The 16,163-nt window shown below is 34.4% G+C and overlaps 1 protein-coding gene across 5 annotated transcripts in view; it reads right to left on the reverse strand.

Annotated features, from left to right (window-relative positions):
• The window catches only part of slc44a5a (solute carrier family 44 member 5a), a 252,938-nt gene that overhangs the window by 29,040 nt on the left and 207,735 nt on the right, over positions 1-16,163 (reverse strand). For all 5 annotated transcript variants that reach the window (XM_087239869.1, XM_087239872.1, XM_087239870.1 and 2 more), the window contains 6 exon segments: positions 15,875-15,959; positions 15,660-15,788; positions 7,735-7,795; positions 5,990-6,113; positions 3,190-3,273; positions 2,760-2,872 (listed from right to left, as the gene is read on the reverse strand). In XM_087239869.1, coding sequence (XP_087095995.1) covers positions 2,760-2,872; positions 3,190-3,273; positions 5,990-6,113; positions 7,735-7,795; positions 15,660-15,788; positions 15,875-15,959 — 596 coding nt within the window.

Below are 16,163 nucleotides of genomic sequence, written 5' to 3' on the forward strand. Positions count from 1 at the left end.
AAACAAGTGGAGGAAAAAAAGAGAATTATGATTTCCACAGCTCTTTAAGCAGTTTATGTTCTATTCTTTGTGCTTCAGTTTTTTGATGAATATTTATTTTTTTGTTATGATTTAAAGTTTGATCACATTTGAATTCTCAGCTAAGAAACGTTTAATTTATAGATATTTCTTAAAGTAGTTGACAAAAGCCCTTGTAGCCAAGTCGTTAAATATCATATGCTGACATTATCTGATTTAATTAAATTTTCCTTTGGGTTAATCCCTTTATCCATCAGGAGTCGCCACAGCGGAATGAACTGCTAACTTATCCAGCATTTGTTTTACATAGTGGATGCCCTTCCAGGTGCAATCAAATACTGAAAAACACCCTTAATTCTTACATGCACATACACTACAGCCATTATATTATTCAATTCAATCTATACCGCATGTCTTTGGACTGTGAGGGAAACCTCACACCAACACAGGGTGAACATGCAAATTCCACAAAGAAATGTCAACTGACCCAGCTGGGACTTGAACTAGACAGTTCAATACAGTACTAACCCCTAAGCCATGTCGCCCATGATCAGATTTTTCAGTCAGATTATTTATTTATTAATGTTTTAGAAAACTATAAGCCAGGGGCCACCATACTTGTTCCTGGAGGGCCGGTGTCCTGCAGATTTTAACTCCAACCCTAATCAAACACACCTGAACAAGCTAATCAAGGTCTTCCTAGGTATACTTGAAACAACCAGGCAGGTGTGTTGAGGCTAGTTGGAGCTAAACCCTGGAGAGACACCGGCCCTCCGGGACCGAGATTGGTGACCCCTGCTGTAAGCCATTGTGTTTTTTTCTGTTTTTGCCACCTTTCTTGAATGTTTGAACAATTTTAGTGTTAACTTTTATTGAAATGTACAAAAGGAATTTTATGCAGAAAGTATGTTGTCAATATAAAAAGGCAAAATATGGTTGAAATAATGCATTATGCCTCATTTTTATGAGTGGTATGGTTCAGTACAGTACAGTACAGTATCTCCACTTTTGAATTTCAACACTGTCAAAACGTCAGTTTTGCATCAGCCATCCATCCTTATTCCCTATACCTTTAACTTGCAGCCCATGTAACGTAGTGTAACATACCTACATGTATTCATGCAAATACAATACACTTTATATACAATATTGTAAGGATGGCTAAGTCTCTCCATAATATTAAACCCTGAGAACTTTAATTCCACACAAGACATGACCACAAGAATTGTCCAGCACTAAAACAACAACGTTTTTTAATCTGAGAAGAAGATCTTATGGCCTGTAATCATGTTTGGTGTCATTTTAAATGTCTCGGTGTGATTGGTAAAGTTGTTTCAGTTTCACTGTAATAATTTACTAGTATATGTTGATCTGGGTATCGGCTTTGATAAGATCTTTGCCAGATGCTCCACTCCTGGGAAAACACACCAACTCATTAACCAGACAAGGGTCTTTGGGATGCTTTTAGTGTCGTGAATTTGTGATGGTTTGTTTGTTGTGATTTGAGTATTTAGGGGAAAGGTGCAAAAGTGTCTGTGGGATCAGGAGTCTCTGAGCTCTGAATCAAGGCTTATATGCAGCAACATACTTCTACACAGTCAGGTATTAATTTCTTAAATTTATCTTTGAGTAATTGATGTTGAACAATCTGAATAGGCTTATTTTGTGTAATTGTGAATTGGAATTAAAAATCTTTGCCTTACGAATAAATGTAAAATTCTTGTTTAACTCTAATATGTCTTGAAATCATTTAAATCTATTAGATTGTTTAGGCTTATGTTTCCTCAGCCTACGGCCAAGATTGATACATTCAGGTTTAATGCATGGAGCATAGCCACAGCTTTAGAGACCAGTTGATTTCTCACAATTACTGACTTAGTATGATATAAACTAGTGGCTAAATTGAACTTTCTTTATTATATATGTATACGCAAGCATGGGGCAGCCTAAAATTACTTTAAGGAAATTAGTTTACAGTTATATCCTCTATCTAAGAACCAGAACTGGCTAGGATGTGTCCGTGAGCAGATGTAACTGGCCAGCATACTGACTCTAAGCGACATTGGGTAAACAATGAACCATTAACTGAAAATGAGGATTTATTAGGTTAATCAGTCTAAATTAGATCACAACCAATAAGGTAATCAGATTGAATTAGATGAATCTAAATTTAAATTATTATAATTTAGAGTCAGATAAGAGTAAGAGTCAAAATTGGATTCATGAGACAAAGGTTTAAGAATTTTTGAGAAGGCTTATTCAAATGTAACCTTCACTCATTCTGTTAGTTCTCCCATAGGACTAATAGATGGGCCCTTACAGTATACAATAAATACTTATTCTAACATGTACTAAAATACAGGAAAGTATTGTGATCATGCCAAAGTTTACTTATTAAAAACTTCCTTCTGAGAAAAGGACGATTTTAAATGACAATAAATTACTGCCTTGATGCTGCACTATGATCCAAAAATAGAAGTTTTTAAGTGTTTCCTGTCTTTAAATATGCATGACATGATTTGCTGGTACTGTATATAAAATAGTACTACACTGAATTACAGTACATTTGGGTGAACAAATCAGGGTGAAATATATGGTAGTCATTATTTGATCTTTGATCTTGAAACCATGACACAAACTTAAGAAGAACAGGATTTATTTAAAATGAATAATTGTTGGCAACATTATAAATGTAAAACGTTATTGTTAGTCTATATATACAGTATAATGTGCACACTGACCATAGGCCACAAGCAGGAGGACAGCGAAGATGATGAACCAGAGGAGGAAGCCTGCAGTGAATCGCAGCAACAGGATGAAGATCAGACTGATGACCAGCGCTATGAACAGCCCTCTGCCACAATAAGAAGAGCAACTTGTGATTAGATTACATATTCCCAAACAGAATTTCTTTAATTCATTGATTATTTTTGGTATATTTCATTAGTAAATAGAAATTCATGCATATAATTACCACATTTTGTTAATCAGAATGGATTATATTTATATTTAAACTATATATTTTCTATATTTATACTTATTTATAGTTATATATTTATTTAATTGTGTACTGATGTTGATCATAAAGAATTCAGTGAAACACTATAATCAAATGTTATTCCCTTGGAGCCCATCACTGTATAATTTAAGCTTAGATGAAAGACTGCTTACATCACTATCCAGTACCAGCAGCTGGCGTAATCCTCCACAATTTTCATTCCCACTTCTTTGGCCTCGTGTATACTTGTAATACCACTGCAGGGAGAAAATATGCATTTGTACATTTGTACAGTATACACGAGTAAATATATATACAGTTGAAGTCAGAATTATTAGCCCCCTTTTGATTTGTTTTCTTCTTTTTAAATCTTTCCCAGATGATATGTAACAGCAAGGAAAATTTCACAGTAGGTCTGATAATATTTTTTCTTCTAGAGAAAGTCTTATTTGTTTTATTCTGGCTAAAATAAAAGCAGTTTCAAATTTTTTTAAAATCATTTTAGGGACCAAATTATTAGCCTCCTAATTTTTCCCAATTGTCTATAGAACAAACCATCATTACTCCATAGTATGGGGTTTTTATTATTATTTTTTCATTCATTCATTCATTCATTCATTCATTCATTCATTTTCTTTTCGGCTTAGTCTCTTTATTAATCTGGGGTTGCCACAGTGGATTGAACCGCCAACTTATTCAGCATATGTTTTACACAGCGGAAGCCCTTCCAGCTGCAAACCATCACTGAGAAACATTCATTTACACACATACATTAAGTACAATTTAGCCTACTCAATTCACCTGTACTGCATGACTTTGAACTGGAAATCAGAGCACATGGAGGAAACCCAAGCAAACACGGGGACAATGCAAACTCCACACAAATTTCACACAAAAACGCCAACTGACCTAGCCGAAGCTTGAACCAGCAACTTTCTTAACCTTTTTGGGGCAAACATGCTATCCACTGCATCACCATACAGCCTTTTTAATGTTCCTGATTTGTATAATATTTGTGACTTGGCCAAATATTGTACACATACGTATAAATCAATGGAAAGATTATTTTTATATAACTTTCGTATAATGCATTAATCTCAATTTCCAAAAAACATGCACTCATATCTGGTTTCGTGGTTCAGGATCACATATACAACCCAAATTCCAGAAAGGTTGGGACACCCAATAAATAAAATCAAGAATATGTGATTTGCTGATTGTCTTTAACTTTTATTTAATTGACAAAAGTTATTAAAAGGTATGCTTTCAGTGAGCAAATATGCAGTATTTTTGAAAAATAAACATTTTCATTTTAATGCAACACTTGCAACAACACACTCCAAAAAAGTTGGGACAGAGGCAAAATAAAAGTGAAAAGGTCACAGAATCACCTCAAAATGAAACAAAAGCAGTTCCTAATAAGCAGGTGAATTTGTGATACATAAAGGCTTTATTTGCTAGCAAAGCTAGATCCTGGTTCCTCACTTGTGCCAAAAGACATTTGAATTTTGGTATCAATGCAAAATCATAGCTAGTATTTCACCAACTACCAAACACTGAGGAAATCCAGAGAAACCATTCTGGAATTCAGGTTGTGTGATATTGAATTCATTTATTTAATTTTATTTTTTGTCAAATAGAAGCACTGACCATAAATGTAGCAAAATCAACTAATTCTACAGCTTTAATTTGATTAAAGCAACTATCCATAGGTTTCGAATCATTATGATGGTACACTGACAAGGTCTGTTGTAAGTATGCTAAAACATTTAGCTTCTGAAGGAAAAGACTGCTCAGGAGTTCATACAGTACTAATAATACTATTTTATTCATTATATTTCAGTTCCAATTAATGAAATACTGGCATGTATCATTAGATAGGCCTACTTGTCACAACTGAAATACATACTGCAATACGTATCATGGCAGATTTCAGAATTCAGTGGCAAAAATGTTAACTTTTTAGTAATAACAATGGAATAGTTGAATAGAATCAGGACAAGCATGCCAGTAAATTAAAATATAGCCTCACAAATAACCATGAAGTCTGATTACTTCATGCACATCCCAAATGCAAATATATTGTCAAATACAGCAAGTGTATTATGTTTCATGTTTATATAACTGCATAGATTCAGTCAAACAGTTTGACATGATCAAGTTTCACACATTTCATTGTAAAGCAGAGATGTTCAAAGTAAGGACCAGTGGGCCAAAATTGGCTTACTGTAATTTTTGATTTGGCCCACCATCCCACCTGATAGGAAAGTGAGTCTGATGGAGATGTTTGGGGCGAGTGCCTTTAACACAGAGATAGTACTTTCTAATTTGAGGTAACCTTTTTTGTTTTATTGCTGAGCTACAAAAAAGCAAATTTAAATAAAATGTTTAAATAAAATGTTGTAAATTAATCAAATTGTGCAAAATAAATTAAATATGTCACTCAACAAATTACGTTGAAGACATCGACAAGCAAATCAAAGCAAACTCTAGTGTGATTCTTTTATAAATTAGTTTGTTTTTATATTTACAATAAGTTCATTATAAAAATGTAAAAAATAAAATACTATTATTTAATATAAACAAATTACGTTGAAGACATCGACAAGCAAATCAAAGCAAACTCGAGTGTAATTCTGTTATAAATTAGTTTGTTTTTATATTTACAATAAGTTCATTATAAAAATTTAAAAAAATAAAATATTATTAGTTAATATAAATCAATGTTTTCTAGTTATTTTTAAATATTAATAAATAAATTATTAAATTACCCATTGCAACTATATATTTACCTTCGACTTACTAGTCTCAATCAAGTTGGGTTTTTGGCCCATCATCAGAAAAAGTTTGGGCACTCCTGCTTTAGAGTTTTGGCATGTGCAGCTACAAATACTTACCAAAAGTAAGTAAAGGGGGCTTCAAAATAGTGAAAATAAACAAAACTTGAAATATTAGAATGGTAAATATACATACTTGGCTGCATCTCTAAGTTCAGTCACACTTCTGGCCGTGTCCAGTGCGTCTTTGAAAGCGGTTTTGTTAGCGACAGTTAGGGTACCATTTCTGGTGATGAAGTCTGGGAAGCAGCGCTGTAAAACTTCAATGCAAGTGAGAAAAGAAGATCATTGATCAACTGCTAAAGAATAATAACAACGAAGCTCAAAAGCACAAAGTAAACAGCTACTTATTTCTAATGAAAAATAGCATATTAGATCATTCAGTGACATAAATTGTAACCTAGCACTCACTCACTGAAATTATGATATATAATACGTATAATGAATCTTATAAAAAATAAACAGCTACTTATTTTCAATGTAAATTAGCATATTAGCTACTTTGATGACTTAAAATGTAGCCTAACACTCACTGAATTAATGATATAGAATACGACCAATGAAGCTTATAAACACAAAGTAAACTTATTTTCAATGAAAATTAGCATATTAGCTCCTTCAGTGAGACAATTCTAACCTAGCACTCACTTACTGAAATTATATAATATCATATGATATATAATATATTAAGCTTATAAACACAAAGTTAAATAGCATATATTAGCAACTTCAATGACTTCTGTAGCACTCACTCGCTGAAAATATGATATAGAATAATAATAATATAGCTTATAAACAAAAAGTAAACAGCTATCCAATATAAATTAGCATATTAGCTACTTCAGTGACTTACATTGTAGTACTCAATGAAATTATGTTACAGAATTAGACTAATGAAGCGTATAAACACAAAGTCAACAGCTACTTAATTTCAATGTAAGTTTGCATATATTAGCTACTTCAGTGCCGTAAAATGACCCATTTAGTGAAATTACACTGATTAGAAAGCACTCAAAATAAGAGTTTGTCTGTTATTATGTAGCATTTTCTCACGATATTAGATTTTACAATGCTTCTGTGGGTTACAGTTTATTTAAAGGTGTCATTGTTACTGTGTGTAACTATTCAATTACCTAGTAACCAGCAGGCACAGGACGTCAACATGAAATTGGATTGACGTTGTACCCCAACATCAAGGGGACGTTGCATTTTGGGTGGAAATGAAAATACATAAGAATTCAAATTCAGACCAACTTCAATGTCCAATTTTGGAAAGACGTTGAATTTTGGTCACTTTCCAACACAAAATACAACCAAATATCAACATCTATGTTACAGCTTGATGTTGTGTGGACATTACCACTATGACGTCTATCATACGTTAGATTTTGGTTGCCATACCTGACAAATAAATGTCAGTATTTGACATAAATATTACGTTGGTTTAAGATGTTGGCTTGACGTTGGATTTTGGTCACTTTCCAACACAACCTAAGATGTCAGTGTCATTTGATGTCGTTATTGAACATCAAAATAAATGTTGTTCTTAGATACAGGCTAGACATTAAATTTTGATCACCTGACATCACAACCTAAATCTAACCTTATATTAACATCTTATGACATTGTGTGCCTGCTGAGAGGTATTGATAATTCATTACATGTACTTACTCGAAGGTTAGAATGCTGTTTAGGTTTAGCTTTAGTTGCATGTAATTATGCATTATTAATTTTAACTACTATTAGAAGTACACTAAAAGTGTAACAAGTGCACACTAACTGAAAGAGTTTTAGATTAAATGCTTTCAGTTCCTAAAAAGTAAGTGAAAGGGTTTATAAAGGACACACACACACGCGCACATACACACACAAATCACTTACATGGTCGGCTTGGCACTATCATTGACGGACAGTCCTCATCTCGCAGCACTTGTGCCACTGACTGCAATAAGAAAAGAGTTTTTCTTTACTCCACCGTATGACAGCTCTATCAGAGTTAGTTATATGATGAATGACTCCCTGCTATTCCATGGGTCCATTTACATGCATTATGGGTTTGAACATAAGACAACATAGACATAACCATTGCAAAAACATCAATCTGACGTCTGCTGAAGCATGAAGTACTCTAAAGTAAAGCTAGCTGTTCATGTATACTAATAGAAATCATTCAGCTACAAAAATGGTTCTTCAGAATGACGTTTTAAAAGCTCTGTAAGGGTCTGTGGAATTATTGTGGTTCAAAAAATTTAACTAAACAGATTTACAGGCTGAGGTAAATGAAACAAGAACATTTAATTCTTCAATGATAAATGCAGTACAATATTATGATCTAAAAGTATTAACTGATAAAGAAATGCAGTGAATGAATCAAAGAAGCAGAAAAGAAATTATAATGTTCATAGTTTTGTTTCAAAATAAACTTAATTCCTTTCAAATTGATATTTATTTTCTACACACTTTTTACATGAATATATTAAGTGTCATAACGATGAGATATGAGTTTATATGAAGAATTTATTTATATGAAGAATATTAATATGTTCTTTATTTATATTAAGAATTTATGAAGTTTAAACCTGGATAATGTTTAAAAAATGTCCTTGAGCAGCAAATTAGCATATTATAATGGTTTCTGGAAGACTGTGTGAATATTTTAATACTGAAAGATTTTTACCCAAAGAAAAGAAATATCAGGAGAATAAAATATTGAAAATATGCTAAGATATTATTGTGACCATAAGGAGTGGAGTGACAACAGTGTGAGGATCCTTATTCAGGTTTTATTAAGAATTGTGGTCAAACAGGTAATGATCAAAAACAGGTGCAAATGGGTACAAACAAGGGAATTCAGAGGCATTGTCATGTAACAGGCAGATAGTTGGTACAGGCGGCATACAGGGTAAACAATAAATCAAAGCAAGGGTTGGAACACATGAAAAATATACCAGGGAACGCTTTGTTATATTACAAGGTGTTAACCAAATAAGACTCAGCAATGAGAGAATCAAAGTGAGCTGTATACAGTTGAAGTCAGAATCATCAGCTCCCCTTTAAATTTTCTATTCTTTTTAAAATATTTCTCAAATTATGTATAACAGAGCAATGAATTTTTCACTGTATGTCTGATAATTTTTTTTTCTTTTAGAGAAAGTCTTATTTGTTTTATTTCTGCTATAATAAAAGCAGTTTTTATTTAAAAAAAAAAAAAAGGTTTTAAGGTCAAAAGTATTAGCCCCTTTAAGCTCTTTTTTCGATAGTCTACAGCAGGGTTTTTCAAAGTCTAAGACAGTGGGCCTCCCTTTTGACACAACTTATCCATTGGCGCCCCCCTCCTCCCAAACACGCACGCACACACACAGACACACACACATATACATATAAAGACACAGACAGATGCCAGACTGTTAACTCACTTTTATCATCATTTGCATGAAAGTGCAATTATTTACAGAGTAATAACAAGTATTTTAATAAAACATTTTTAAAACTAGGATGATGGTTCAATATGAATAGAACTGTCCATACCAGTCAAAACAGTGGAAGTTTAGTGGGTCTCATGCTGTCATTAGCCAAAATATCTTGACAAACCACACATAAAGGTCGTGGTTGATCAGCTGGTCCTGTCCACGTAAATCATAAACTCAAATACTGATCATCATATCGTCGTCTTTTGGGTTTAGGCCCTGAACTTGAAGGCTTTTGTGGCGAGGGGGCGTGGCCGAGAGCCGTGGGAACGGAGTGAGGCCAACGCGTAAGCACCTGCCTCACATCCCACGGAAGGAGCTCTGGATCATAAAAGGAGGAACAAGGGCAGAGGAAGCCGAGAGAGGACCGGACCCGGACATATTTTACTTTTGCTTTCAGTTTGACGGCAGTCTCTGTGAGGATCTGCCGTCCGTTTGTTTTGGTTTAGACGGAGCTGCCGTCACTGTCATTAATAAATCACTTTAAAACTGCTTCGGTTCTCCGCCTCCTTCCCGGCGGCCAAAGGGCCGTGAACTTCATTACAGCTTTGAATCGGGGTGGGTCTCAGAAACCGACCCATTGTATTAGCAGGCATATAATAAACGTTTAAATATAATAAAAAATACATACAATAATTAAACTTAATAATTATATTTTTATCATATTATATTTTTTCCCGCGCCTCCCCTGACATGCTCTGGCGCCCCCCAGGGGAGGCGCGCCTCACACTTTGAAAACCCCTGGTCTACAGAACAAACCGCGACGCAGTGGTGCAGTAAGGTAGTGCTGTCTCCTCACAGCAAGAAGGTCACTGGTTCGAGCCTCGGCTGGGTCAGTTGGCGTTTCTGTGTGGAGTTTGCATGTTCTCCCTGCGTTCGTGTGGGTTTCCTCCGGGTGCTCCAATGTCCCCCACAGTCCAAAGACATGTGGCACATGTTAATTGGGTAGGCTAAATTGTCCGTAGTGTATGAGTGTGAATGAGTGTGTATGGTTGTTTCCCAGAGATGGGTTGCGGCTGAAAGGGCATCCGCTGCGTAAAAACGTTCTAATTAAGTTGGCAGTTCATTCCCCTGTTGCGACCCCGGGTTAATAAAGGGACTAAGATGAAAAGAAAATTAATGAATGAATGACAGAACAAACCATTGTTATACAATAACTTGCCTAATTACCCTAACCTGCCTAGTTAGCCAAAATAACCCAGCTAAGCCTTTAAATGTCACTTAAAGCTGTGAAATGTCTTGAAAAATATCTAGTAAAATATTATTTACTGTCGTCATGGCAAACATAAAATAAATCAGTTATAAGAAATGAGTTACTAAAAATATTATGTTTAGAAATGGGTTTAAAAAATCTCTCCGTTACTCAGAAAAATAAACAGGGTGGACTAATAATTCTGACTTCAACTGTACAAGTGTAATCAGTACATGAGCAGCTTCAGCTGTGTGAAACTAATCAAAGGAGGCTTGGAACAGGTGTGTGTGTGTGGTGCATGACAGGACTTGCAGTTCGGATGTGGACAGGATTGCAGTCCATGTGAATGTGAATATTCTACAGGGATCTGAGGGTTATATTGCTAGTGATTGTTACAAATATGTTTTTTTTTATTTAAAGAGTAATTCACAATACTTTTTTTGAATTCAAGAAATCAGCCTAGCATTGTATATAAATAATAAAATCTAAAATAACATTTCAGAATATTCATTGTACAAGTTTTGTAACAAGTTTTGTTGTCACATTTTGTTGTGATTCTTAAAGACAACCTTTTATATATATATATATATATATATATATATATATATATATATATATATATATATATATATATATATATATATATATATATATAAATGACTGATCTGATATTTAACTGAATATTTTTCTCGCATCCTGCTGGCCACGATCATGCACTGACAATTGTATGAACCATTATAGAGGTAGTAAAATGTATATTTATATTCATCTATTACAGGTGACACGGTGGCTCAGTGGTTAGCACTGTCGCATCACAGCAAGGTCACTGGTTTGAGTCCTGGCAAGGTCAGTTGGTGTTTCTGTGTGGAGTTTGCATGTTTTCCCCATGTTCGTGTGAGTTTCCTTCGGGTGCTCTTGCTCCAGTTTCACCAACAGTCCAAAGACATGCAGTATACTGTAGGTGAAATGAATAAACTAAATCGGCCATAATGTATGTGTTTGAATGAATGTGAATGGGTGTTTCTCAGTACTAGGTTGCAGTTGGAAGGGCATTCGCTGTATAAACCATATGCTGGATAAGTTGGCGGTTCATTCTGCTGTAGTGACCCCTTATGAATAAAGGCACTAATGCCGAGTTCAGACTGCATGATTTTCAAAGTAGTCGTGTCACAGATGTTTTCACACTGCATGGCTATCTGGGCTTGCGTTTCGTCGCTGCTTTGTTTACACTGCAAGATGGATCGGCGACAGGGACTTTCACATTGCATGACTTTACTATAAAAAGAATCGCCGACAACTTCGTCCAAACTACGTCTCACATACGTCTCACATATTGTTATTAACTACATAATGATAAAGAAGTTTTTAATGGGGTAGAAAATGTACATATTTGCTCACCTGGGTTTAAAGGGAATAAGCCATTTCTCCTCAACGTTGATAATAAACTAATTTCTTTTTGTATGAAACGTCAAACAGACACAGTTGCTCCTGAGTCCTGTCAAACCTCCACTAGTTTTTCCTCCATTTCGTGGGTCCAAATAAACCGAAAAAGAGCACTTTTAACTTAATACTAAATTTTTACTAAAACTAAATACGCACACGCAAGTGAATGCTGCTCTCTCATTGGCTGTGGACGATCACTGATGTTATTTTCAGTCAAAACTCAATTCACACGGCGTGATTTGAATCGCCGATAGCTCCAGATATTTAGCATGCCAAATATCTCGCAGGCATCGGCGACTCATCGGCGATTCTCTCAGATCGCGTTTTTGATAGTTCATTCATACTGTGTGATTGTCACTCATGTGCACGAGCACCGATTTGCCTGTGATTTCAAGCATTTGTCGGCGATTTCTCAAAACCTGTCGGTGAGCCAAAATCGGGGCTAAAATCACACAGTCTGAACTAGGCATAAGCCAAAGGAAATTAATAAATTAATAACTTTGGGATCTTTAGAATCACTTTAACTATTATTATTTAAGATACAGATCAATGGAAACAATTTTCCACTAATAAAAGGACAGACTCCCCACAAATCTTGTTTTGACATCCTAAAGGGGTTAGGGGAGTTAAATCTCTCCAAACCCCCCTGTAACTCACACCATGAGCAGATTGATATTTGGTTTTGTACTATCTTCCCTCTCTTTCGTCTCAACATGTTTGAAAGCTGTTTATAGAGGGTTTCAGTGGACGATGTAACATCAAATATGCGACAATCCTTATAGATTATTGTGGAACATGTTAGACTATGGAACAGTCTAGAAAATGGAACATGCAAGACTGTATCCAAATTTGCATACTCTTTTGTGTAGGTACTTATTTTGAATAGCTAATTATAACGGTAACACTTTAGAAAAACTATCAGTTAAAACTAGTTAACAGTCCATTAATAAACTTTTGGTTAATAAGTTATAAATGACTTGTTAAATAAAAGTTAATAGTTTGTTAATTATTTATAATTATGCCTTATAGATAGCCAATAGATAACTTACAAGCTGTTAGTTAACCAGTTATAAATGACTTGTTAACTGTGTTTTAATGATTTATAACTATACCTAATAAACTAGTTATAAGATCATGAACAAGCTGTTAGTAAATTACTTACTAAAGACTTACGTTAAGTATCAGTTAATAGTTTATATATGTTATTAGGACATTATTCTAAAGTTGTAACTATTCTTCATTTATTAACTGTTAGTAAAAGAGGAATAGTTGCAACTAGAATAACGTCCCAATAACATACATAAGCTAATAACTAACACTTAACTAATATATTAACTCTTGCTTTACAGATCAGTTGTTCACCATCTACTAATACCAGTAAAACTTTCAAGAACTTTTCTAATAAAATATATTTTTGATTTATTTTGTTTTAATGTTTAGCACAAAAGGTGCCCAAACCTCATGGGTTTGTATTCTGTTTATTCTGATGTTCTGCCATGTGATGGCTCAGTATGTGTGTTTCTATACATTAAACATAATGTTTAACATTTCATCTGCAGAGTTTCTTTGGTAAAATAAAGCACACAGCTAAGCCTATGAGTGGAACATGGTTAAGGTACAAACATTTTATATTTTAAATATCACATCAAATTTCTGTAGCTTGAACTTTTGGTCACTTGAACAATTTGCTGTTCTACAAAGTTTCACTGGTTTTAGTAGATAGTTAAACTATAAACAACTGATCTGTAAAGTGTTAGTTAATATATTAGTGAAGTGTTAGTTGCAGCTTATGTATGTTATTGGGACGTTATTCTAAAGTTGCAACTGTTCCTCTTTACTAACAGTAAATGAAGAATAGTTGCAACTTTAGAATATCATCCCAATATAAACTATTACCTGATACTTAACAAGTCTTTAGTAAGTATATTACAGACATCTTATTCATGATCTATTACTATTTTATTAGGTATAGTTTTAAATCATTAAAATACAGTTGTAAGAGGCTAAATTAACATATGCATTTGTTTATATGGGAAAACATGTCTTTCACCAAAGAAGGTCCATACTGACTCCAAAGGCAGATACTGATAAGATCAGGTCTTAATGTGTGGACTTTGGGTTTTTTACGATGTGATCACATGTTGATTGGACAGTTTGAATGTCTCAGCATTTGGGCTTCAGTCAGATGGTCAAGAAAGATATAAAATAGGTGTAAAACTCTGCTCTGTCTTTTTTTCCTGGACTGTTTTTTCCTGGTCTGCTTGTCTCCTGCTGTGCTCCTCTCCTCCTCTGACTCTACTGCAATCAGGCTAACTTCTGGGCCTGCTCTCTGTCTCTCTCTCCCTCCTCTTTTGTCTCACCTTGTGTAACTTTAATTTTACATTTTTTAATTTTATCATTTTAAACAGTTATTTTGTAATTAATTCAGTTGTAACCATAAAGAATTATTGTCATTAAATCATCTCATTTTCAAGTATTTGTGAATTACTTTTGATTTAACATCAACATTTAATTGTTCCATATTGCAATACAATATAATCACATAATATCAACGCTCTCCCATATTTTAAGGTATTAATACTGCCCTTTTTTTCCGTTTTTGGTATGAGATTGCAGAAGAATGGTTTCACTAGAAATGTACAGTTTTTTACCATCATGCTGATAACTTTTTAGTCACTCAGCAACTACAGTTCGAACCCCTGTGGTTAAAACTCCTTCTTACTAGGTAAACAAGTCATTTATAACTGGTTAACTAACAGCTTGTAAGTTATCTATTGGCTATCTATAAGACACAGTTATAAATAATTAACAAACTGTTAACTTTTATTTAACAACTCATTTATAACTCATTAACTAGCAGTTTATTGATTGATTAATAACTAGTTATTACTGATAGTTATAAATAATTAACAAACTATTAACTATTATTTAACAAGTCATTTATAACTCATTAACTAACCGTTTATTAATGATCTATTAACTAGTTGTAACGGATAGTTATTCTAAAGTGTTATCGGCCAGGGGGCATTTTCTGTGTGGAGTTTGCATGTTCTCCCCATGTTGGCTTGAGTTTTCTCTGGGTGCTTCGGTTCCCCCCACAGTCCAAAGACAAACCGTAAAGAGTGTGTATAGGTGTTTCCCAGTACTGGGATTGCAGCTGGAAAGGCATCCACAGTGTAAAGTTGGAGGTTCATTTCGGTGCGGCGACCCCTGATAAATAAGGGACTAAACTGAAAGAAAATTATTAAATAAATAAATTTTTTAAGGTAACTGGCTGCAAACATTTTTTATGGGCGGGATTCCAACAAACAAATTTAGCTGAACATTACTACATTTAACTTGTTTAAATTCAGCGCAGATATATTGTTTGCAATCAGTTACTTTAAAATGTTTTAGTAAATCTAACGAATCATTTTTTTCAGCATAGTAGTCTTTCTGCATTGTAAAACATCCCAGATTTGCTAGTTGTAATACATTATTGCACACTACAAGATGAAAAATGACAGCTTCTTGTATCCCGACAGCCACTGTTGAATACAAATCACCACAGCACCCTACCTCAAATGGATAGCACCAAAATCAGGCCGACACACATGACTTTCCTGCATATCAATGATTTGCTTCTGTTTTTTAAAAACTCAATGCATTGTGCATTTATTGAGTTCACAACAACTTATTTAGCATAGCATGGCTATATAATTTACCTTTTGGGGGTTATTGAAGCCTGGCTTGCAGAACTGTTTATAGTAATCCCAGTGGCTCTTGTTGAATCTATAAAGTAGCTGCATATCTGTGTACGTTGCAAATCGATCCGGGCACTTGGAGACACACATCTAGAAAACAAAAGCGTTAGTTATGCAAAAGCCCAGAGCGAAATGAACTAAACAATGCCAGGATTTGTAATGAACAAGCGTGTTACCTGAGTAGTAGGGCACTGGAGGTTTATCAGGACAGCAGGACTGGCACATTTCAGTATGTTGAAGTAGAATAATATGGCTTTCTTTCTGTGGAGGACATTTTTTGTTGTTGTAAATTACAGTGTGAAATGACAGTTTTTGCCAGTAGGTGTCACTAGAGCTATTTGGTTACATATACAGGACTGAAATCCAGGTTTAAGCAGCTTTCCACTATAAACATGCGGTTTAGCTATCATGCAATAAAACTCCTGTACGTGCTACTTTGTAAAACATCCAATCCAGGTTCAATAC

This window comes from Danio rerio, chromosome 2 (genome assembly GCF_052040795.2).
Source record: "Danio rerio strain M-AB ecotype USA chromosome 2, GRCz13ab, whole genome shotgun sequence".
Classification (NCBI taxonomy): Eukaryota; Metazoa; Chordata; class Actinopteri; order Cypriniformes; family Danionidae; genus Danio; species Danio rerio.